At 36.6% G+C, this 25,254-nt stretch overlaps 1 protein-coding gene across 3 annotated transcripts in view; it reads left to right on the plus strand.

The window, feature by feature from the left end:
• The window catches only part of Cdc2rk (cyclin-dependent kinase 10), a 46,898-nt gene extending 28,416 nt beyond the window's left edge, over nt 1-18,482 (plus strand). For all 3 annotated transcript variants that reach the window (XM_081755353.1, XM_081755361.1, XM_081755344.1), the window contains exons 5-8: nt 1,187-1,389; nt 1,825-2,271; nt 13,756-13,892; nt 18,301-18,482. In XM_081755353.1, coding sequence (XP_081611479.1) covers nt 1,187-1,389; nt 1,825-2,271; nt 13,756-13,892; nt 18,301-18,336 — 823 coding nt within the window. In that variant the 3' untranslated portion in view covers nt 18,337-18,482. The remainder of the gene's footprint in view (nt 1-1,186; nt 1,390-1,824; nt 2,272-13,755; nt 13,893-18,300) is intronic.
• Nucleotides 18,483-25,254: the final 6,772 nt, after the last annotated feature.

Here is a 25,254-nt window from a genome sequence, read left to right on the forward strand (position 1 = left end):
GTTCGTTTACAGCATTCTCCCCAAATGCCTGGGATATGCGGTAGCTGACACGCCTACTTTGAAGTCATAAAACACACACGAGAACAAGCTGCTTCGATACCTCCATTTCTTTTCGACACTGGACGAGCTATGGCTGCTGTGTGCGCGCAACATGACTGTTATTGAAGGTCGATGCTGAGACTAACTTCCGACCACTTCGAAGGCTTGTGCCTTATTCTGTAATGGGACGACAAAAAGGGCAAAAAAGTTTTTTTTTTTTTTTTTTTTTTTTTTTTTTTTTTTTTTTTTTACGTTGTATAATTGACACTAACCAAGTAAATGCTTGGTATTAAAATTCTACTTTTTTTCTGAAAACTGTAGCTTTCTTAAATATATGAAAAATAATTTTATTTTGTTAGTGGCATCTATTTAATTCTTATTGCTAAAAGCGTATAAATTGTTATACAAATTCTTACTGATTGTAAGTGAGATGATTTACTTATTTTGTTTTATTTATTTTTGATCGGAGCATATGGGCGGAAAGTGTTAAAAAGTTAGTACACATTCTGAAAAAGAAACTGAAGAGCGTTGCGAGGCAGATTGTTTGTATAATTGAAGTAGATTTTCGTAGTATGTGTTTATGTAAAGTTGCCAGTTGGTAATTTAAGAAATGTGTAAGAAGTTTTCGCGAAGATTATGGTTTAAATAATATAAGAATTAAGGCAGTCATTAGTAGAATTTGTTAAGGCGTATCAATTTTGGTACATAAAGTGCTGTATTCAAAATACATGAATGGAAATGTTGTTTGTATTTTATTATTATTTTCTCTATAATAAATGAAGACTCACTGTAGAAAACAATGTTAAGTACCACCTTGAAATTATATCACTTTGCTTTATTTTTTTAATACGTTTATGCGTTAGTTAGATTATCATACTTGGTTATATGCTAGGTTGTATTTCTAAGCAATAGTTTTTTTTTTTCCCCGCACAATTTACTATCTTTTGTCTCTACTGTTACAGTAACTATTGTGTTTGGCACTTACATTGTTTCGTTCAGCGAGTCTTCAAATAGCCATAGCTCTAAACGAAATAAGCTCAAGGGAAAAGTTATCAAAGATTTGTTATCAGTTTAAGACATTATGTTAGCAATAGAATCTGTTATTATTGTTATGATTCAATTTGACTTGTTTTCTATTGAATTGCAGCATATTTTTAGCCATGGAGTATTGTGAGCAAGATTTAGCAAGTTTGTTAGATAATATGCAGGCTCCGTTTTCTGAATCACAAGTGAAATGTATTATGCTGCAAGTTCTTCGTGGGCTTCGTTACCTTCATCGGAATTTCATTGTACACAGGGACCTGAAAGTTTCTAATTTATTAATGACGGACAAAGGCTGTGTTAAAATAGGTAGGTAAACAATAAGTAGGTAATTTCCATAATACTTTTTTTTTTCTCTTGGCTCATTTCTAGTAGTAAATATCTTTATTCCTCATTTTTTTTTAAATTCTAATCGAAGTAGAATTTGCTACTATGAATGTAACATTTGAACTCCGTTCGAAAGTAACACTTTTGCATTTTTGATCTTAAAGCTTTAATTTAGAAAGTTGAACCTCGTGTGAAACGAGTCTTGAAAACTTTCCTCATAGGTTGAATGTACAAATTTTAAAAATATAATATACATAAATGTTTTTCGAAGGCGCGTGTTGAAGCATCAGCACGTAATTTTAGCTGGGGTTTTGTTAAAATTAGGAGTACAGTACACGAGAATGCTGATACTGTGTAAGTAAAATAGTTATTGCGAGATCTGAAAAGAGCGATGTAATTTTCTTTCTTTTTTTACAGCTGATTTTGGATTAGCAAGATGGTTTGGCTTACCTCTACGCCCAATGACTCCTCGTGTAGTTACGTTATGGTACCGTGCCCCTGAACTACTGCTTCAAGCACGAACACAGACAACTTCAGTGGACATGTGGGCGGCAGGATGTATTCTAGGCGAACTTCTAGGTCATCGTCCTCTACTACCAGGTCGATCGGAACTTCATCAACTGGAACTTATCGTAGATTTGTTAGGGACGCCATCCGATGCCATATGGCCTGAATTTTCCACCCTACCAGCTCTACAGAGTTTTACTTTGAAACAGCAGCCTTATAATAACTTGAAGCAACGGTTCCCTTGGCTTTCTGCAGCAGGACTTCGGCTTCTTAACTTTCTTTTTATGTACGACCCAAAGAAACGAGCAACTGCAGAAGAATGTCTACAGAGTTCGTACTTCAAAGAAGCACCATTACGTGAGTATAAAGGATTTTTATTTTAGGACATCATCTTAACAAATTGTGCGATCTCGAAAGGGTTGGTAGTAGAGCTAACAAATTTTCTACGAAAAAAAAAAAATCATTGTAGATCTGTGGTGAACAGCATTATGTCCGTAGATTTTCACGACGTTCTTCCACTTTTTCATTTTACTAGTTCTTCTATGGTTGCACACTTGGATTTATTATCGTCTGTAGGTCATCAACGTCCACGTTAAGCTGTGGGTCCACGTCTCATATAGCCTCGCTGCTGAAAGAGACACTAAGCTGAAATCAACTGAACTCAAAAAAAAAAAAAAAAAAAAAAAGAGAGAGAGAGAGAGAGAGAAAAGTCCGAAACTGCTTACAATAATCCATATCTTGGCTACGCAGTAATTATTTCATTCATAGAGGTGCTAAAGCAAACAACTTGAAGATATTTTTAATATTTGTGAAATTTCCGTTAAGACTTGTTTTTACTTTAAAGAAAAATCTTTTAAGCGAAAAGATATAAACTTCTGTTGTAGCAGATAAGGCCAATGCCATTCAATCATTTAATAACCGGTTTTATGATTAGTATTGAACAATTGGTTCTATGATTAGTATAATTGGCTTAGTATTAAAATGTTGCTTCTGAACCTTCGTTCTTAATTAAGCTGTAAACTATAGGTTAAAATCGTCCCTAATTTAATGCTCTAATTGTATGCTTTTTTGTTCTCTGTTTGTTTGTTCACCAATCAACCATGCGGTTATCCAAATATTAATGCTGAAATCTAAATATGACTACAGTTGTTGTCCTAGTAACAAACAGCAAAGCACATTTATATTCACTATCATCATTATCCATTTTGAAATAACTATATTGAAACATTGCCTGCATACACAGCTATATGCGTCAGGCAGGCAAGTAGTATCTATTAGAATGACGCAGTGGCATATTTTCCGTCTATAATAGGGTTACCGTGTGATTATATTTTTGTGTTTTACTGAGTATTTATTCTAATCATAACAGTTACTAGGATTAAACCATGCATTGCAATTTATACATTAATTTTCGAAATCAACAGTACTGTTAATTTATAAGAATTAAAGAGGATTAAACTAGTGTTGGTAGGCTTAAATTGTAGTTACGTTGAACTATTTGCAAAGTTATTGCACTATAAATCAAACTCACATGATCTCTCTTATATGGATCTAGAAGCTTTATTCTTCCTTTAAATCATACCTTTGATCTTTAATCTTTTGACAATAATCTTCTTAAATCTTTCCTAATTCATATACTTTCAATCTTTGTCCTTAAAACACATATACTATACATTCATTACTAATTGTTGATCTTAACAACTTCTTGTTAATCTTAGCAACCCACATACTAACTGCCATTAACTTTAAGCAACATCGGCATGCACACTCATGTCCAAAATTATTGTCACATATCTATAAATAAGTTGTTGTAGGAATATAATTTGATAATGAATTCGCACGGTATTTCTCACAATGTTAGTATGTGTATAATCGGCAAAGACATGTATGTGGCAAATTTCATGTCGAAAAAGTAGTAAATAACAACAATAAAACGAAACTAAAACTTTCTTGTCCATTTAACAACATTTTGATTTACTCATTCTAATTTTCGTATTTATAATTCTTTTCCTATTAAATTTACCACAAATATACATTTCCCGATTATACATATAGTATCAGTATTAAAAGTACCCTGCAAAATCATTATCAAATTATATTCTTACAAGAAGAAAGTTATAGATATGCGACAATCATTTTGGACATGAGTGTACATTCTTTCGTGACCCTTCCAGTCAACTACTACAGACTTGTTTTTTCATACGTAGTGGATCTAGAGAGGGAGAGAGAACTTTGACAACGAGTTTTGGAAACCTGAGAAATTTTAACAATTGATTCAGGCGAAACGGCTGAAGAATATTGCTAATTACATCAATCTCAGAATTGTCAGCATGTGTAACAACAGTGTGTGATATTAATTAAATAGGGAGGAATAGCATTTAAATGCTGCTTCGTAAATATGACTTTCCGAGATCAGTTGTCAGAAACAACTATTGTGAGAGTTATCCTACCGGCAGAATACTGGCGTAATGACATCTTTAATAAAAACTGATCGTGTTATCACTGCACTCGCATCTCTTTTATCTGTAGTCCGTGAGCTTTGTTCGTGCAAGTGTAAGTGCTGTGTTCTGTTGAGGACTACATTGAACCAGTGGTCGAAGTGAGATGATATGCGGTGGTATGCCATACCACCTCTGGTTTTTTTCAGTGATGACGGCATACCACCTCTAGTTTTTAAGTGATCAAAACATGCCGTCGCTGGAGATAGATGCTAAATACCTTTAATAAATCCATTTTTATACACAGTAATTGACGAATACTAGGCACGTAAAAAGATTTTATTCTTTATATAGAAATAATTTCTAAGTTGACAACCCAGAAATTTTTATCATTATTTTCCTACCTTTTGCTTTTAAAATGAGGTGTCTTCAAAGAAATTCGTCTAGTTTATATTTTGATGCATCATTAATTTTCTTTCTTATATATGTGTGTCATCTTGCCTTGATGCATATAAATGTCTTGTTTTGAGCATGGGCGGATTTAAGGGTTGTCTGCTGTGGGTGGTCGGATTTCCGTAGTTTGGATTATCCCTCAATCGAATAAGGTTTTCGGAAGTTTTCCCACAAGAAATTGTTAATATAAAACTCGGGTTTTGAACTTTTTTGTGTATAATTTTTTATAATACATCATGTTTTTTTTTTTTTTTTTTTTTTTTTTTTTTTTTCAGAAAGTTATTGGTGGGGAATCAAATCATGCTTCCCCGCCCCGGAACTACAGAAAAGTTCTCCTATGGTTTTCAGTTATTATGTAAATAGAAATGCAATCTTTTAGGCAATATCCCCTCACTGTATTTCAACATTTAGGTAGCCGGTATGTCGAGTCAAAATCGTAATAAAACATACCGCCTCTGCTTTTTTTTTTCCACTTCGAACACTGCATTGAACAACATATTTTTACTTGTTCCAGTTGTCATAGAGACACAGCCAAAGTACAGAGATAGTTAAGCTATGAGTTTCTTGGTGCACAGTTGTTTTGATACGGGTCATTCCACGCCGAATCGTACCGGGGTGTCACCCGACCATCTCCGATTGCAATGAAATTTGGTATACAGTATCTTTAGACAAATATAAGAACCCGTATTTTTTATTTTGCCCATATTAGCTCTGGTTTGGTTTTGACAGCCTTCGAAAGAGAACTCTGCCCGACGATTTTTTGTATGCTGCGATTAATGAACGGCACGTCACTCGGAACTTCAACTGAGCACCATAAGGCCACGTTTGACCCAAATGTATTCAAATTCATCAGACTAAATGGAAATTGCATGAGGATTTTACAAATCATGTCCAAAACGGCATAATGATATTTTCAAACCATGAAATTTAGTTTCAAAATGGCGGAATAGAATTTTTCAAAGGTATTTATTAAATTACGCATAACTTTTTTCTCTAATTGGGGAATTCAACGAGTAAATGCCGGTTAAGGGAGTACATAATGCTCTATTAGGAGAATAAAAAATATCCGTGGGTTTTGGCTTGTAACAGTCTACAGAGCGCCTAAATCAATTTAGGACCTTAGGTTTGATAGTACGGGCAATACACCATCGATGTTACAAAATATTGTATTTCGTAAAAGAAGCACGGCACTTGGTAAGTGGGGTAGTAGTTTCTAACAGAAACTATTTTAGTACGAGGCCCCATGAAAATATACCTTAAAAACCAAGATGGCGGCATTGCAAAATAGCGGCACATGGTAGCTAGTTTAGCGTCACACAAATACAAATTGACGTAGGGCCATGTAACAAAATAGGCAACGTAAATATTCATACGAACGCTATGAATACAAAATCACCAGACCACAAAGACATTGAAAATTCAAGATGGCGACATTGTTTGCGATCGTATGCACTGTATATTGCAAGACATGCGCTCATTGGTATTCGATTTTTGAGTGTCAGCAAACAGTAACGCCATTACATTGCTACTCATTTCAGCATAAGTTCTCCATTAATACCCTATTGACCACGATAAACTACAAATTGTCATAGTTGGCTCTACCAGATCAGTCAGGAGCCGCCACTGCTGCCTAACTACGTACAAAACATTCAATTATCCAAACAAGAAAACAAACACAGTTAGTTTCATATCCATGCATTTTCAAATGTTTATATTATATACAATGACAAGTGTAATCCATGAGTCATATAAACAAGTTTCAACCTGCATATATGCAGGTCTGACCTTGCACGTTCTGGCTACATGCAGTCAGTTGTCGCGCTGTCAGCCTTCAGTCAAGTTGTGTGAGCAGCAAGTGTGTCGAGTTGTGTGTTTAAGTATTGGACTTTGCTTGTTAGTTGTGTTGACCAAAAGAGAAGAACTTTTTTTTAGGGTTTTGTGTACGTATCGGACAGTGATTAAAGAACTGGTTCCTCGATAGTGAAGAGATGCGCAATGGAACGTAAACCATACGACATGGCTGATGAACCAAAAGGGGGTCCTAGTTATCTTTCTGTTGACGGACAATGTAGTGTAGGTTTATTCCTTGGTGCTAAGTGTCATTTGGACGGGTATACAAATAAAAAAGACGTCATTAGTTTTTCTGAATTATGTGAAGAAGAGAAAGAGCTACTTGTGTGGAGACTACAAGGATTTGTCCCAGAAACGGATTCTTTACTTTGTTTACACCATTATTGTGAATATTTAAAGTATTTTGAGAAAAAGTGTCAAAAGTGTTGTGATCCTTCAAAATGCCACAAGAAGGTGAGAAAAACTGATCTACGTTCCATAACGCTCCATTATGCAAAGGATGTTCAAAAGAGGAAAGGAATCACGCTGTTACCTGGTCAAAAAATTTGCGGCAATTGCAGAAAATCTTTGAAACTTGACATTAGTGATGACGACAACGCTTATACCAGTGGTTCTATAGCTGTGACGCCTACAAAAGAAATGCTTTCTTCCCCATCCCCAGAAGACTCAACTGCAGATAAAGAAGATGTGAACTTAATAATGATGAATGTAGGTGCATCCCCCATAAAAGTGAAGTCTCTGTCATCTCGTACGAAAATAAGGTATGCTAAACGAAAAGTAAACCAAGTGAAAGCAAAAATAAAACCGAAAGTGGCATGTGTGTTGAAACTTCCGTGTGATGTTTTAGAAACTAACTCTTCCGATTCTTCAGAAGAATCCGTGAGTAGCCTGCAGAAAAAAGCCCAAGATCTTGATTATCTTGTTGAGAAAATGAAGGAAAAACTGACCTTATGTACTTCTAGAAGAGAAAAAGTACAGATATTAACGATAGCGCCCCACTCGTGGTCACGTGAGAGAATAGCTTCTGAATTTCAAGTTTCAGAGTATATAGTCAATAAAGCACGATGGTTGTCTAGCAATAAAGGAATCTTGGCTTTACCCGAACCGCCGGAAGGACGCAAACTTGCTGCAGAAATTGAAGAAAAGGTCAAAGCGTTTTACGAAGATGATGAGTACAGTCGTCTTATGCCTGGCGCAAAAGACAAAATTAGTGTTGCTAGAAACGTTTATAAACAGAAACGCTTGTTATTATGTAACCTTCAGGAACTTTACAGAGCCTTCAAGGAAAAATATCCTGATCTCAAAATCGGTATTTCTAAGTTTCATCAACTACGACCCAAATGGTGTGTAACAGCGGGTCAGCCAGGGACGCATTCAGTTTGTGTATGTTGTATCCATCAAAACCCTCTTCTTCTTCTCAGTGCAATAGGTTTAGACAAATCTAAACTAAGTGAACTGACTGATATGTTAGTTTGTGACAGGAATAATCGGCAATGTATGCTCAGAACGTGTGACAAGTGTCCCTCGTCGCAAAAGGTAGAAACGTTTCTTAGAAGTGTTCTCGAGGATTATGATGATACAGATGAGATACAATATTCGCAATGGGTAGCTACGGACAGGACCCAACTTCAGACATTGGTGCTTCCTGTGTCTGACTTCATCAACCTAGTCATACAACAACTTGAGATTTTGATACCTCATTCATACATTTCTAAACACCAAATGCAGTATGTCAAAGACAGGAAACAAAATCTGACTTCGGAGGAAATGCTTGTTCTAATGGATTTCGCAGAAAACTATGGATTTATTTTGCAGGACGAAGTGCAGTCTTATCATTGGACACACTGCTCCAGTACTGTACACCCAGTGGTATTGTACTTCCGTGAAGATGACGAACTGCGTGTAAAATCTATGTGTTTCATATCTGAGTATATGAAACACGATGTTAACTTTGTCTATGAAGTACAGAGCAGAGTGATAAAATACATAAAAGATCAGCATCCTGGTGTTAGGAAGATTGAGTATGTCACAGATGGAAGTGCTGCCCAATATAAAAACTACAAGAATTTAGTGAACTTATGTTATCATGAGCAGGATTTCTCAATTGAAGCATCATGGACGTTTCACGCTACAAGCCACGGCAAGTCTGCTTGTGATGGTATAGGCGGAACTGTCAAAAGAAGTGTAACGCGTGCAAACTTACAGAGACCTTACAAAGAACAAATATGTACAGCGCAGCAAATGTCACAGTTTTGCAGTGAACACTTTGCACCTAAAGTGACCATCCAGTTTATCAAGGAACAGGATGTTACTGCCATGGCAGCTAATTTAAACTTGCGATTTTCAAAACATAAAACAGTACCAGGAACCCGTTCCTACCATTATTTCAAGCCAGTCTCCACAACGGAAATTGCTGCAAAGAGGGTGAGCAACGATGAAAGTTTTTCTCTGAGGTACAGCTTTTCACAGGTGACCAGATTCAGAGAACTTCAACTTAGTTCCTACGTTAGTTGTGTATACGAAGGACAGTGTTATATTGGAAAGATATTAGAACTTGACGACGACAGCAACGATGTATGGATCAAATTTATGCATCCTCATTGGCCTTCAAGGAGGTTGTACTGGCCAGAGGATAAAAACCGCGGCAGAGAAGACAAGTGTTGGGTTCCACTTGCGAATATTCTATGTGCGATAGAAGTTCCTGACGTTATCACGCAGTTCGGAAGGCTGCAATACAAACTCACTGCAAAGAGTGTTAAGGACATTCAGGCAACATGGACTAAACGAAATTAAATGTACTCTCAGCATAACTCAAAGTTAAGTAGTTCAAGTTAGGTACTTCATGTATGATTGTTTGACGTTCTATTCACTTCAACTTACGTACACATAGGATGTAACAAATTATTAAACATTCAGTTTCGAAACAGCCGCCATCTTGAAACCTAAAGTGTATCTTCTGAAGGTGTTATATATTTAAATATTAATGTGAATACATATTTTCCTCTGCAGAAGTTGTATGCCTCTTCTTGAATTTGTAGTGTAGATATAAGGAAACCATTACTTACATGCTGACATTTGCAGAGGCCGCCATATTGGATCCTACGGGAGTTTTCTTGTCGGATTTCGTTCTAAAATAACTTATATAGGTAATTATGCTTTCTCAAGCGGTACGCTTTTTTGCTAAATACACTGAACATTTCTTTTGGAATTTGCAGTACATAGATCCCAAAACAATAATTTAGGAAAGGTCGCCATCTTGAATTCTCAATGTCTTTGTGGTCTGGTGATTTTGTATTCATAGCGTTCGTATGAATATTTACGTTGCCTATTTTGTTACATGGCCCTACGTCAATTTGTATTTGTGTGACGCTAAACTAGCTACCATGTGCCGCCATCTTGGTTTTTAAGGTATATTTTCATGGGGCCTCGTACTAAAATAGTTTCTGTTAGAAACTACTACCCCACTTACCAAGTGCCGTGCTTCTTTTACGAAATACAATATTTTGTAACATCGATGGTGTATTGCCCGTACTATCAAACCTAAGGTCCTAAATTGATTTAGGCGCTCTGTAGACTGTTACAAGCCAAAACCCACGGATATTTTTTATTCTCCTAATAGAGCATTATGTACTCCCTTAACCGGCATTTACTCGTTGAATTCCCCGCTTAGAGAAAAAAGTTATGCGTAATTTAATAAATACCTTTGAAAAATTCTATTCCGCCATTTTGAAACTAAATTTCATGGTTTGAAAATATCATTATGCCGTTTTGGACATGATTTGTAAAATCCTCATGCAATTTCCATTTAGTCTGATGAATTTGAATACATTTGGGTCAAACGTGGCCTTATGGTGCTCAGTTGAAGTTCCGAGTGACGTGCCGTTCATTAATCGCAGCATACAAAAAATCGTCGGGCAGAGTTCTCTTTCGAAGGCTGTCAAAACCAAACCAGAGCTAATATGGGCAAAATAAAAAATACGGGTTCTTATATTTGTCTAAAGATACTGTATACCAAATTTCATTGCAATCGGAGATGGTCGGGTGTAAAATTGCATTTTCGCTGTACGATTTGGCGTGGATTAGCCCATACTTAAAAAAAAAAAAAAATACTAAAGTAAACAATATTAGTTGCCCAGACATTCATAAAACAGAAATCGCTGTAGGATAACAAGCTAAACTTGACTTACATGCGCCACCCTGTAATATTTAGATTGCCAAATGTTCTGTCATATACTAGGTGGGTATAATATATCCTTCACGAATTATACCACGGAGTAACAGTGCACACAAAATTGAGATAAAAAGTCCCAATCCAGCGTAAGTCTATTGGGCTTTGTGTAAGAGCTGTAGCCACTAAGACTTCTTTTAAGAAGTGCGTACGAGGGTTGATCAGAAAGTAAAGTTACAAAGCCTGCAGTGAAATGTGTATATAATATTTCATACAACTAATACAGGCAACAGATAGTACACACATTAGGTTATTTTTCGACATAGTCTCCATATCGGTTGATGCACTTGTTGCATCGTGGGATGAGTTTGAAGATTCCCTCCTGGAAAAAATCCTGTCTTTACGTACTCAGCCACGTTGTCAGAAAGTGTTTCACCTTCTGATTTGAAGCGAAGTGACGGCATCCTAGGTGCTCCTTCAAGTGCGGAAACAGATGAAAATCGCTTGGAGCGAGGTCTGGGCTGTAGGGACGGTGGTCAATGTCCCGTGTTGGTCCGTGCTGGATGGACCACACGCTCCTTGTCGGTCACGTTTTCTCTACCAGCCGCAAACTTTCGACAACATTCTGCGAGATGCTGACGAGACATTATAGTCCCTCCGTAAACCCCTACCAGCTGCCGGTAAATTTCAGCCAGGGTTACATGTTTCGCCCACAGAAATCGAATACCTGAGCGGACTTCTCGCGAGACCTGTTTTTTAGAATGAGTCTTCATTTGTGCTTACCTACAACTAGCGCCTTAGGTGGCGAGTGACTGAAAACTGCACGGTTGCCACCTCCATGTATTAAAATTACGTACACTCCTCATTCGTCCATAACAGACGAAACCCCAGAAATATCGGTCTTATAACCTTAGTTTCCGATCCTTTCTCGTATTTACAGTTACTGCATAAAATTGTTTCAACCGGACGCCAGTTTTTACAGTAGAAATGTTCTCTCAACTTAATGATTAAACTTCAGTTCACTTTGGTACATGCCCATCTTGTAATGGAGTGAATGAATAGTAAGTAGAGTGAATAATCTGGACTTAACAGAGTTGGTGTGGAAAATCGTACTCCCATGGTCCTCCCTCATCCTCATTCCACCAATTCTTCCATCACCATTCACTTGCCTAAATCAACGTCTCCCTTAGCCTAAATGGCATAATCGTGGGGCGTTGAATTATTAACAGAGCGAGTATCTAACCGAACTGCGAAGGGATTTAAAAGTTAATATTTTATATGGAAACATAAAATACCCTAGTGTTAGCATATGTTTAGTGAAAATTAATATATACTAGCTGAACCTGCGCTCTCTACACAGCGCATCATTCGCATATGAGCATAAATCTCCTTCTCATTCCTCACAACATATGTACATGTCCCTTTACAGACACAAGTGAAAGACGTCTTGATTTTTTTTAAAAAAAATCGGCAAGAGGTATCATAAAGGGGAGATTTTTTCGATTATTTTTTCTCAATATCTCGCACCGTTTGCAAGATTTGAGCCTACTTCCGGTTGGAGTTTCTAATTCATGTATGACCAGTGTTTTCTTTCTTCTTGCATGCAGTATGTTATAAGCAAATACATTACATATACAATTAATTATAATATCAGTTATATATGGTGTACATTTGGCAAAACACTCAAAAAATAAAGATTTATCTTAAGACTCGAGAAATAGTTGTCCTTCCTTTTTCACTATTTGCCCATGGAACAAACGCCTGAGACATATACAACCCCAATATACAACATTGTGGTGTTGGAATGTATAACACATAGGATATGATGCTTTTTTTTTTTTAATTTCAACGCTTCCAGCGTACCCTTAAAAAATGTAATAAAGAAATAATGCCCATGTTTTTTTTAATATTCAATTAGAACTGGACAATCTACGTAAAATTTCCAATCGATTAGTGAAAACGTCATCTTTCTAGAGCCTGTAGTTTCCGAGATCTCATTGTCGAAAGGAAGACCACAAACATATAAACATAGTTTAAAAGAACTCGGAAGATGGAAGCACAACTCACATGCATTTATTTTAGAGAAGGCTTATTAAAATACAAAGGCTTTGAACAATAATTTTATATCATAAACTTTATGAAACATATATAGCTAACTAATTTAGACTATTTAAAGTACAAATACTTAAAAAGTTTGTCTCTGTTAAACGTGAAATCTCACACAACCGTAAATGAAAGATTTGAAAGCTGAAGTTATAGGTTGGAGCTCAGGCGCTTTTAATAGCTATTGTAGCATTTTAATAGATAGATATATATTGAGCATAGAGGTTTGGGAGAGGAAGACGAAATTAAAATTGCGATGGTTCTACTTTGCTACATTCGCACATAAGTACGACTTGTACCACACTGTACTTAAAACTTAAAGATGATCAAAATAAAATTTAATTTACGGACCCGAGTTATTTAGAGAATTATTCACGCACAAAACAACACATTATATGCGTTTACTCTTCTCTGAATATTGGGGCCGCGGTGGCTCAGTGGTAGAGCGTTCACCTCTGGTGCTTGGGGTCCCGGGTTCGATCCCAGCCCCCGCCAAGTGAACTTTGTGGTGGACAAACACCGTGTGCGTGGGTTTTCTCGGGGTTCTCCCGTTTCCTCCCACTTTCTTCATTCCACCATTTCATTCATTACTCATTATCACTGTCTCCTTTAGCCTAAATGAATTTATCAAATAACTAATTTAAAAAAATACTATAGCGTATGCATGTAATGTATTCTATTTATATATTTATAATCAAAGACTTACCTTGTAAAGCATGTTGAAACAGTAGTTAATTGAATTATGCATCCATCGGTTTCTTTAAGCAAATCATTTATCTCTCTTTATATTTTCTGTAAATTCTATTTATATTTATTTCCTTGTTACAGCTTGTGATCCAAAATTAATGCCTAGTTTCCCCCAGCATCGAAACATGAAAACAAAGGCTCCAGTTCAACAGCCTGCTCCAGTGGAAACCTCGACATCGGGAGATCAGACCTTACACCTGCCAGCTATTACAGATTTGGTACGTATTTCGTGTTGCTTCATTTTTAACTATTTCGAAATTAATAACCAAAATTGCATGGATATTATTATAGGTGCCGTAGAGCTAAGATGAGATCAAGTTAATTTAAATCCAGGATCAAATAAATGTACAGGATGGACATGAAGTCTCTTCCTAATAAACATTAATAGCAAGAAATCTAAGAATGATAGAACCATGTGGTTTGCGGCAAATAATAGGAATAAATATAAGTTTTTTCTTAACTGATTTAGAGAATTTCTACATGTGCTCCATTAGTTGCCCTCAAGACATCCAAGCGGTATTCAATTTCTATTCATATGTTACTCAACATTTCAGGAGTCAGTGTGTCTATTGCGACCCTTATCCTGTCTTTGAGTGTTGGAATATTATGGTCAGGTGTTGCGTAAACCCTATCTTTAACATAATTCCACAGAAAGAAGTCAAAGGGAGGGGGGTTATGACTGGGAATCGTGGGGTTACAGCATCACGAAGAGTTCCACACGTTCATCACTAACACTCGGTCTACCGCTTCTATCACGATCTAAAACACTTCCTGTTGCAATAAACTTGCTATACCATTCCTTTTTGCTCTTAATATCTGGTGGCTGCTGTCCATACTCTCTCCTGAATGTTCGCATGTGACTGGAGATTTTGTTTCATGATACCACAACACACACACTTCGCTTTCTGCTGTGCTGACACCATTTTTAAACAAATGACTGTCTAGCTGCGGTCAGCTGCAGTAGGTGGCAGCACAGGCTGTGGCAAAATCTTGAAGTATCACACAAGCAATGTTTTCAGACCGCATGCTTCTATCATTCTTTGTTTGCTTGTTATTAATGTTTGTTATCAGGGAGATACTTTATGTCCACCCTGCATATCAAAGTAATTTACCTAGTTACCATTGGTAATTTATTTATTGGCTATTTTCCATAATCTTTTTAAGCCGTTCAAAGTATCACTTTAAATTAATCAAATGCTGCAATTAAGGCAACAATCTGTGACGACGTGTACATATAATGGAACTTCACGTTACGTAATTGTGGTTATATAAGGGAATGTTTGTAAATTATTGATTGTAGCTTTGGAAAATTCAAGATTACTAATAAAACTCCAACTGACCAAAGCAGTATATATATTTTAAGATTATATATACTGCTTTTGTCAGTTTGAGTTTTATTAGTAAACGAAATGTTCTACTACTAATGCAAATTCTGCCTTATAGAATAACTTTTTCAACTTGCCTGTTTTTGATTTCGTGCGAGAAGCTTAGAGCACAAGAGATATGTCAGATCATATACTGAGAGTACGTAATACAAAATTCATCAACAATTTTAGCTCATAGAAGTTTCTTTATTTGGATATTCATTCGTGCTTAAGAACCCATCTGCTTCCGGAAATTACTTGTTCTTTGCTAACCAATCGTAGAAACGGTTTGAACTTTTTTTGGATCAAGAGATCCAATATATTTCAATCAAAAATATACCTATTTCTTGTAAGCCTTATATTCGGAGAACTACATATAGTGTAGCCAAACCCAAACTGTCACTTAACTACGGATGTGCTTATTCCGTAGAAAATACGAAAACTGGATTTAGGGTCCGTTCAAAAATGTTATGGCTCGTAAACCAAAAACTAATTATTAGCCAAGATCGCAATGCATTTTTTTTTTTTTTTTATCATTCCGAAAATTCTTGGCCAGGATCTCAATCTTTTGATCCATTTTTTGATCATTCCTAAAATTTTTGTTTATTTTATTTATGAGGAACTCGACATTGACTAAAATTGCATTTAAGTAGCCTTATGCTGTACCATTTAAGTAGCCTTGTATTCTTATATTAATAAGAATACAGTTCGATTTAGTTCTTTTCTTTTAAAATTACGACTCTTAAAAAGAGTTATTTCAAGAAAATTTCCTATCCTAATTAAAAAAAAATCATCAAACTTCCAGTCCAATGTAACACTGAAATCATTGGTAACCAACAACGAGAAAGAATGTAGAAGGAAGTTGGCTAGGACATATATAGAAATACCATCCTGGTATTTTCCTGTATCTCAGGAAAAGCTCTGCAAATACAGTACTAAAGTCAGAATGACTAGTCACCGGATTCAAATCGGGGATAACTCGATTGCGAAATATGAACGCTAACCACTAGCTTATGTATCTCTGATAAATTTAAGAAGCATGGCGTTCTAGAAGGTAAAAAATACTAGCAATTAAAGTAATAAGAATGCCTTTAGAATACTGCTTGCAGTTACAAAACACGTAAGGATCATAGCATGATGTTATATTATCATTCTTTTTGTTTTACAATTACTTATAAATGAACGAAGAACAGTGTGAACTTTTACTTGGAATAGCTCGAAAACTATGGATACACATGTATCAAGATATCAGTTGCGGTATCTTCCAGTTGTATTCATTTTTCATCCGATATTTTGAATGCACTGTTCGGGTATTCTTTCTCAAGGTCACAAGGCTTAAGTCGTTATTTTTGTCGAGTCTTAACTTTATTCTTATATTTCAACAGTGTCATAGCAAAAATATATTGCAAAGTATAGTTATCTATACTTTTTGTTTGTCCACCTGTCCCGGTACATATGTTAACTACATGTGTGTGTTTATAAATTCTTTAAAATTAGTGCATTAGTTATCATTAAACCCTATATTTTTTGTTTTAGTGCCGTTACTTGTAAGAAAGAGATCCATAAAACAAAATTAGAGGTTTTGGTAATAGCTAGTGTACTAGTTGTGAAAAATTTCCAAACATACATGTTAATTACGTGTTTAAGTTAACCTACGTATTGGAACAGATAGACAAACTACAGTATATTTAACTCTACTGTGCAATCATCTTCTCATCTCAACCATAGGTTGGTGGGCAGCATGGAAAGTTTAAAACTTTTCTCTCCCTTGGGAGAGCTGTTTTATAATTTAATAAGGTCTCTTCTTCGTAACTGCATCTAGTTTTCCTTCTGCCTTTCCCTCTATCAACACGGTGATCCAATCGGAGTGCCGAATAAGATGGCTAAGCATGCTGTTTCTTCTTTTTACTATTATTTTCATGGTCTGTCGCTTTTCATTAGTTTCCTTTAGTATGTCTTAATTCCTTTTCCTTTCGGTCCATGATATGCGCAGCATTCTGCACCAACACCACATTTCAAATACTTCCAGCTCGGATGTTTCTGCTTTTCTCTTGATTCGTAAAGCGCCATGCTCCATTTCCGAGTTTTACTAAATCGTTTTCGAGCGTCCAGCGACATATTTCTTGGTGTTAGCAGTCCTCTTTTCCTATTGAATGCTTGTTTAGTGTTGGAATGATACAGATTGGCACAAAGTGTTTTATAAATGTGACACTAGCTGTTTTGAAGCTGAAAATGGTAATGAATATGTGCAAACATAGAAAAATATCACATATAAATAATTGATGGTTGGTATGACGATATTTTGAGGTTGTTGCAAATACAATTACAAATAATATTATATGAAGTATGAATGTATGTGTTACGAATCTTATTAATAAGAATATTGTGAATATTTGGTTCCAGTACAGATTAAGAATAAATGAACTATACCCGATATAAGAATGTAATGTGTTTGTGCAGTTTACTGTGTGAATAAGTTGACGCACTCCAATTAAAAGATTGTTGATATATCAGCTTGAGCTAACAATTTTTAAGCAGTCGGTAGGATGGCATATAGTAAGCCGAATATCGTCATACCAACCATCAATTATTTATATGTGATATTTTTCTATGTTTGCACATATTCATTACCATTTTCAGCTTCAAAACAGCTAGTGTCACATTTATAAAACACTTTGTGCCAATCTGTATTATTCCAACATTTAGCATGCGCTATTCTAAACTTTTTACTTCTTCCGTCCAAGGATATTAGATTTCCTAAATAGGGAAATGTCTTAACGTCGTCGATTTTCTCTCCCTCTAGCCATATATTTGCCCTTCCTGTCCTGCTCCTGTGCACTTTATCACTTTGGTTTCCTTCTCACTTATCTTCATTTTTTTTTCTTTCTTTTCTTTTCAGTTGATCGTTCACTTACAAGTCCTTTTCCTTCTCCGGTAAACCTTATTGTACTGAAAACCTGACCATTTACTTTTACGCCTTTCTCGTTTACTGTGCAATATATTTTTGTTATGCCACTGTTGAAATATAAGAACAACGGGAAGACTCTCGACTTGTGACCTTGAGAAAGAATGCCCGAACAGTGCATTCGAAATATCAGAGGGGGGGGGGGGGCAATACAATTAAAAGGAACAGTATTCAAGATAGTAGATAATTAATATCACAATGTGTTCCATAAGTTTTATTACTAAAAAGTTAATTAAATGACAAATATCTGATGTTGTGAGCAAATCAGTGATGTTAACTTTTGCTTATCTGTTTCAGCTGGGCTCTATTGTGAAGAAGAGACGTGTTGAGTGAGCAGCCTTCATTTCAAGTGTATCGTGTGAATGTATTTCTGTATGCGAAGATGACGAACAGTTTCCACTATTTCATTGTATATGTTGATATTTTGATGTACAGTTCACGCTTCTGCAATGATTTGTAATAAACTATATGAAACGGCATGCTTTTTTGTTAATTTATGTCAGGAAAACCCACAAATCAGATTGCGGTCAGAAAGAAATACATAATGATCTACCTTCACGGACGTAATCTTAACCGTTCGTAACCAGGAGAGGAGGAAGCAACGTTGATTCGAATAGTAGAGTCAATCACTTTCTGCTGTGAAGGATGACTGGTTTGATGAAGGGTCATAAGAGTTTGTGGTAGATAAAATGTCCGTGAATTTTTTTTTTTTATTTTTTATTTTTTTAAGGATTTTAGTTTTCTTCAACTGTGTTTTCATTGCAATGTTCCTTTTTTCTTTATCGAAAGGCTAATGTCCTCTGTAATCTGACTCCATTAAACTTATTTTATATAAATCTCTTTTGATAACATACTCTTAATAAAAGCTCGCATGGACGGGTTAATATATTTGTATGTAAAATTATTGCACATTAATATATTGAATAAGGATATTTTGGCGTTAGCTATTACAATTGTTACAATGTCGCACGGACGTCTTAACACTAGGATCGTACCTCTTCAACTGACTTATTAAACTAACTTTTCCACGTGCAGTGTATCCAACTACAATGTAATACCACCAATTTAATTGCATCTCTTTTTTTTATGCATACAAAAATAATTCTACTTATCTTTACAAAATCTTAAACACTACATCATTCCATAATTTTATTAGTCTTGTCCATTTATTATCAGCCTCTTTATCCTCTACAGCGCATAAACGCGGGACGTTAAGTTTACATTGCATTTCATACTAGCATTTCATTGCTCCCAGCCAGCCACAGGAGTTTGGGGGAAGGGCATAAATGAGGAGCGCTTTTTCAAAACTCGATAGAGCACAAAACATTTTTTTTTTTAATTTTTTTTTTTTTTTATATACAAGAGTTGCATTTTTGTTCTTATTGTACATAACCTCTATCGATTTCAGACAAATCGTTCATCATTTAGTATTCTATACACATGGCACATTTCGAGATTTGTCAACTCTGATTTCACAGCTCCATTGGTAGCATAAAAAGCATACCTCCGTTTCTGAAAATTTGCTCTATCGAGTTTGAAAAAAACGGTCCTCAAATATACTACAGGGCTACAAATCACTGTGCATCAATAGTTACTGAGATCTTATATCCTTGGTAACTATAATTATCATTATATCCACCCACTTCAATATTATTTCAAAATCGTTTAACCCATTATAAAATATGGCAATAGACAAATACACTTATTGGATGTTTGAGAGAGGTTTCCTATGACGAAATTCTATATTGAAATACCAGGGAAGCAAGAAAGTTCGTGCGCTTTTATACTATGGAAGAAAACTGTCAATTACAGGGTTTTAACGGTTTGTTTATTCGGCAAAATAGCCTCCATTTGCTTCTACAACCTTCTCTCAGCGCTCAACAAGCTTGTAAATGCCAGTTTTGTAGAATATTTGTTCCCGAGACTCGGAAAACTCAGCAACTGCATTTTTGACGTCTTGTTCAGTCTTGAACTGCCTGCCACGCATAAAGTTGTCTATGGCCAAGAATAAATGGCAATCCGAAGGGGCGACATCTGGGGAGTAGGGAGGATGAGATACAAGCTCCCAACCAAGTTCTGAGATTACTTCCAGCGCCTGTTTTGCGGTGTGAGGGAGCGCGTTGTCCTGGTTATAGAGCACACCTCTTTTGTTTACTAGTGCTGGCTGTTTCTGGGTCAGTTTGGTGGCTACCGTTCTCGGTTGTGATGAGTACACATCTTTAGTAATTGTCTTACCACGTTCCAAGAATTCGTAGTGCACGATACCATTTGTAGTCCACCAAACACAGAGCAAAACCTTGTGTTGATGGATGTTCGGTTTTGCAGTCAAAGGCTTCTGATCATTGGGTGATAGCCAATGGTATGACCGTTTTTTATTGTCATACATGACCCACTTCTCGTCACAAGTTATTATACGGTCCAAAATTGGACAGATTTTGTGTCTCGTCAACAAAAATGAACAGATATTCAGTCTTAGAACTTGGCTCATAGCGGTCAGCTCGTGAGAGACCCACTGGCCCAGTTTTCAGGTCTTCCCCAACTGATGCAGACTTACCCGAATAATTTTCCTGCTTACCTCGAATCGGTGAGCAAGTTCCTCGCATGTTTGACTGGAATAATCTTCAATAGAGGCCTTCAGGTGGTCCATATCCACTGATTTAGGCCTCCCAGAGCGAGGCTTATCTTGAAAGGTCTCGTCACCAGTTGAAAAGGTCTGGAACCATTTTTGTGCTGTACATTTACTTATTACACCCTCTCCGAGCGCAACACATATTTTTCTAGCTGCTTCTGCACCATTTGTCCCCAATTTAAACTCGTAAAGCAAACAAGCTCTAAAAACTTCATTTGACACTGACATGATCACGAGCGATTTTTACACACTACACTGACAAATGCGTTGTTATATTCACCGTGGCTGATGCGTCAATGAATAAGCTTTCCCAAACAGTCAAAACTTTCATGCTACGGGGACAGATGTCGCTGCAGCAGCCAAATGGAAGCGGGAGTGGTTCAAAAGCGCACGAACTTTCTTGCTTCCCTGGTATAATGCTAGTAGCTCAGCGTTTTAGTAGCACAGTGGAACTATTGATTTTCTTTATCAACCTTCTTTTAAAATTTTCTTTTTCAGCAATTTCTTCCGTATTAAATATCATTAAATCTTTTTCCTTAGCCTGTGCAACGTAAGTGTGGGGTTTCTAATTGTATTCTTATTAACTTACAGCTGTGTGCATCAGCTAAGTTTAAACGAGCGTTCACTCAAACACGTTCAACATTAAACTTTCAAGTTTAAACGTGGTTCCAGGACTTTTGTTGCACCATTGAAAGTCGAAATTCAGCACATCTCGTTTAAGTAAACTTCGGTCAGTTAGTAAAATCGACTCAGATTGGTTGTCGTCTTATGTCTCTAATCTTCGTTTAACAAAGTAACAAATGAAGTAAACATACCGCGTGGAGGTCTTTTCGACTTTCGAGATTGTCTGCATAGAGTTGTGAGTATGTTAATTTCAGTGATCGTAATTGTGATGCCAAAAATTATGAAACCACGAGCAAAAGTTTTTCCGAACATGAGAAATGTATTGTAATTTCATTAGTGGAAAAATACTAAGACATTACTGAATGTAAACAGACTGATTTGGATCAACGAAGTTTAAGCTCCCAAATTCGGCCGTTCAAGCTAAAACCAAGTTTATCCACCATTTGACCGAGACTTAACCATGAACGTTGTTGGTGCGACAGAATTTTCACCGAGCATGGTTATAACCCTCGTTCAACAGTTGAACTTCGTTGCTGCACACGGCCATTAGTGAATGGAAAAAGTTAGATTAGATTAAGTAAGCATAATATTCTTTATTATTTAAATAATAATATCCGACATATCTATTAAAATGCACATTTAAAAGCTACGGACCGCAGCATCAAACTTTGTCGCTACCATCTATCAAATTAAACCATTCTGCAGTTATCCCAAGACATGAACAAAATTGTAATAGACGTTTGCAAAAAATTTCCAAGAAAATTTATTCCAACGCTAAATTGGTTCTTGTTGATTTTTTTTTTTTTTTTTTTTTTTTTTTTTACTTAAAACGAAATGTGTGTCATTATCGAGTGTTCTAGAAATGGTGCCGCTCACGGACAACAGATCTCTATTCGTCAGGTCAAAATACAGCAAAATTTAGCCGCTATGGGGAAATAAAATTTCACTATGTGGCAACGTTGCAGAATAACTTTGAATCATTACCACTGCTCTACGAATTCATGAAGCAGTTGCATCAATTGTTACGCTAATAAATTGTGGGAATGTCAATGTCTATCGACTTTATCTGGAAAGAATAAAACTATTTGATGGATTGGTTGATCTTTTCTGAGATAATCTGCGACGTTGCCACAAAGTCAATTTATATATATTTTTCGCTTTATAGAGATTTAACTTATTATCCGGATCGCATTGTTTTCTAAAACGAGTCAACTTTTTTACATCTCCAGAAAGGTTGATAAACAGAGTCTGGTGGTGCATGAAGTGAAAAGGATAGCCCGAGAGTTAACACGAGCAATTACCGAATGTGATCGGGTAATTGAACCGTTCTTTTTTTTCAAGATGATACAGTTAATGCAAATTAACATGATATATGGAGCGTTTATTTACCGCCTAGAATTCCTGCAAACAACTAATGGAAACTCAAATGAAGGTTGCTTTCCACATGATTGAGTGGAATCCGTCAGAGACTCTTGGAACACAGTACATAACATTGAAAAAAATAATAAATAAGTTAACTAATTATCAAACGCTTAAGGTAACTGATCATTCCAAAAATGATATATCTTCGACACATGCGGACTGTAGATCCAGACTTTTTGATTTGGTTTTCAGTTTAGCGTCCCTTATATGAGGCTTTATGAGACGTGGACCTGCAGCATACAGTAGGACCAATGACACAAGCTCATGCCAAAAATTGAACCCTAGTGTTCTATACCAAAGACGCGTACGTTAACCACTTAGCCATGAGTGAGTTCTCCAGTCTTTATATTTTTGTCGATGTTCATAGTGAAAAGGAAGTCTATATAGAAGGGATTCGAGAGGGGAAAACGGAGATTTATATACCTTTCAAGCTATTTACTTTGGTTGGATTTGAGTTCAGCGTCCTTGCAGCAGCGAGACTATATAAGACGTGGACCTACAGCTTATGATCCGAACCGCATGAGTTCTCACTAGAAATCGAGCCTGGGTCTCTTGGTTTGACTCGAAATTATGCGTTAGTTGAAGTTTAGCAACCCTTTCAACACCAAGGCTTTAAATGACGCGAACTTGCTATTTAATCTTAATACTAAACCATATTCTAAAACTGTCTCATACAGGTTGTAGGTAGAGCGAGGTAATAAAATTAGTGTCCGGAATCGATTCCCACTACCGGCTTTTATTGTAAAATTCACTAAATAACAGTATTTTGCAGAAATACTACAAAGTTATTTTCCTCCACATTTGTTAGGTTAGAAATAAGTAGTCCTTGACCGTGAGGTCGCGGACAGGATCTCCACACAGGCTAAGCAGTGGCGAAAGGAATCCCCAAAGGTCCGTGGCAAGCAGTGAGGAGGTTAGTAATCACAGAGTCCCGTAGCAGGCTAAGCAACTGGGGGTAGGATTCCCAACAGAGCCCCGTAGGAGACTAGAGGTTAGGTTACTCCTAATGTTCCGTGGCTAACAGTAGAAGGGACACCAGAGAACTGGTACTGGTCCGCTGGTTGCTGCCGAATTGATAGAGCTCTAGGCGGCGGTGGCGTTGCTGCTCTGATGTCATCGTCTGCCTCGTAGGAGCCAAAGACCATCGTCTGCTCGTTGTAGTGAATACACGTGGTGCGTAGTATCCTGACGTAGAATTATGTGGTGGTTTGTAAACACAAGCGTAAAGTATTGTTTGTACCACGTGGGATATTACAATATAAACTCTCGCCGGGAACTGAAACCTAGTCTTTTGTACGCTAACCACATATAAAGCTCGACTGGAAATCACTTTCAATTTGTTATTGCATATAAGTATACACAAACAAAGGTACAAGGCAATTCCAACGAATGAATTCTAAGTATTGCAAGGTTTACATTGGAATCACTAACAATCAACAAATAATGGGAAATGAAACGTCTGAAAGTACGACAGCGGCATTCGCATGGTGAAAGACAAATCGCGATAGTTGGCCGCGGATTTGAACCCGGTTTACCCCGTTGGCAAAACAAGAACGGAATCCAATGACCTACGTTCGAACGATTGGTTAGCTATCCATTTAATGTGTTTAAAAAGGTGTATACTTTTGACAAGACAGAATTCACACTATGGATTTTAAGCTGTAATTTGTGGAAGCTACCTTATGGTCTTGAAACGGATAAACTCTTATCTTACCAAAAAGTTGGCACAGCAGAATCACAAATAATAGACAAATGAATTATAGAACTTTGCATTGTGTTTCTTAGATAGTTTGAAGCTAAACAATATGACAACCATAAAATTTGGACACCAATTGGTTCTAATGGAATCTGACACCTTTAAATACAATTAAGAAAAAAAAAATTCTAGAAAGGATATTACCACAAAAACATTTTTGCTTGAAATTTTATCTTTATCTGCAGATATTTTGGGAACTCATGCCAACAACTGTATAGTACAACCAACTCTTTCACAAGAACACCCTTCTCAAGGATCTCTTCGAAAGTACAATTAGTATTCAGTTTCATAGAACGAAAATGCATGCCAGGGCCAGGGATCGAATCTGTGGCTCCGGCGTAGCATGTTGATGCGTTAACCATCGATCTTTGTAAATCTTTTGAGTTCAACGTCCCACGAATATGTCCGTTAGGCTAAGGGAGACGATGATTAAAGCAAATTAATGATAATGGAAGATTTGGTGAAATGAGAAAGCGGGAGGAAACGGGAACAACCCGACAAAACCCACGAGCACGATATTGTCCACCATAAACATGCTTGACCGGGGATCGAACCAAGGACCCCACACACCAGAGGTAAGCATCCTATCACTGAGCCCGCATGCCCCCGTTAACCACTGGTATCCTGCCTCTTATAGAAATTAAAGTTCAATTTGCGGCCAACCAGAACATTTTCATTTTTTGAAATTAAGATAAAATCAGTCAACTATCAATTAGATGTTGGAAAATCTAGTTGGTTGATTTGGAATTTTAGCGTTCCTTTTCAGACCGAGGCTATATAGGACGTAGAAATTCAGCTTAACGTAGGTTGAGTTGATTTT

Source organism: Thermobia domestica, chromosome 1, assembly GCF_964235325.1.
Source record: "Thermobia domestica chromosome 1, izTheDome1.hap1.1, whole genome shotgun sequence".
Taxonomy (NCBI): domain Eukaryota; kingdom Metazoa; phylum Arthropoda; class Insecta; order Zygentoma; family Lepismatidae; genus Thermobia; species Thermobia domestica.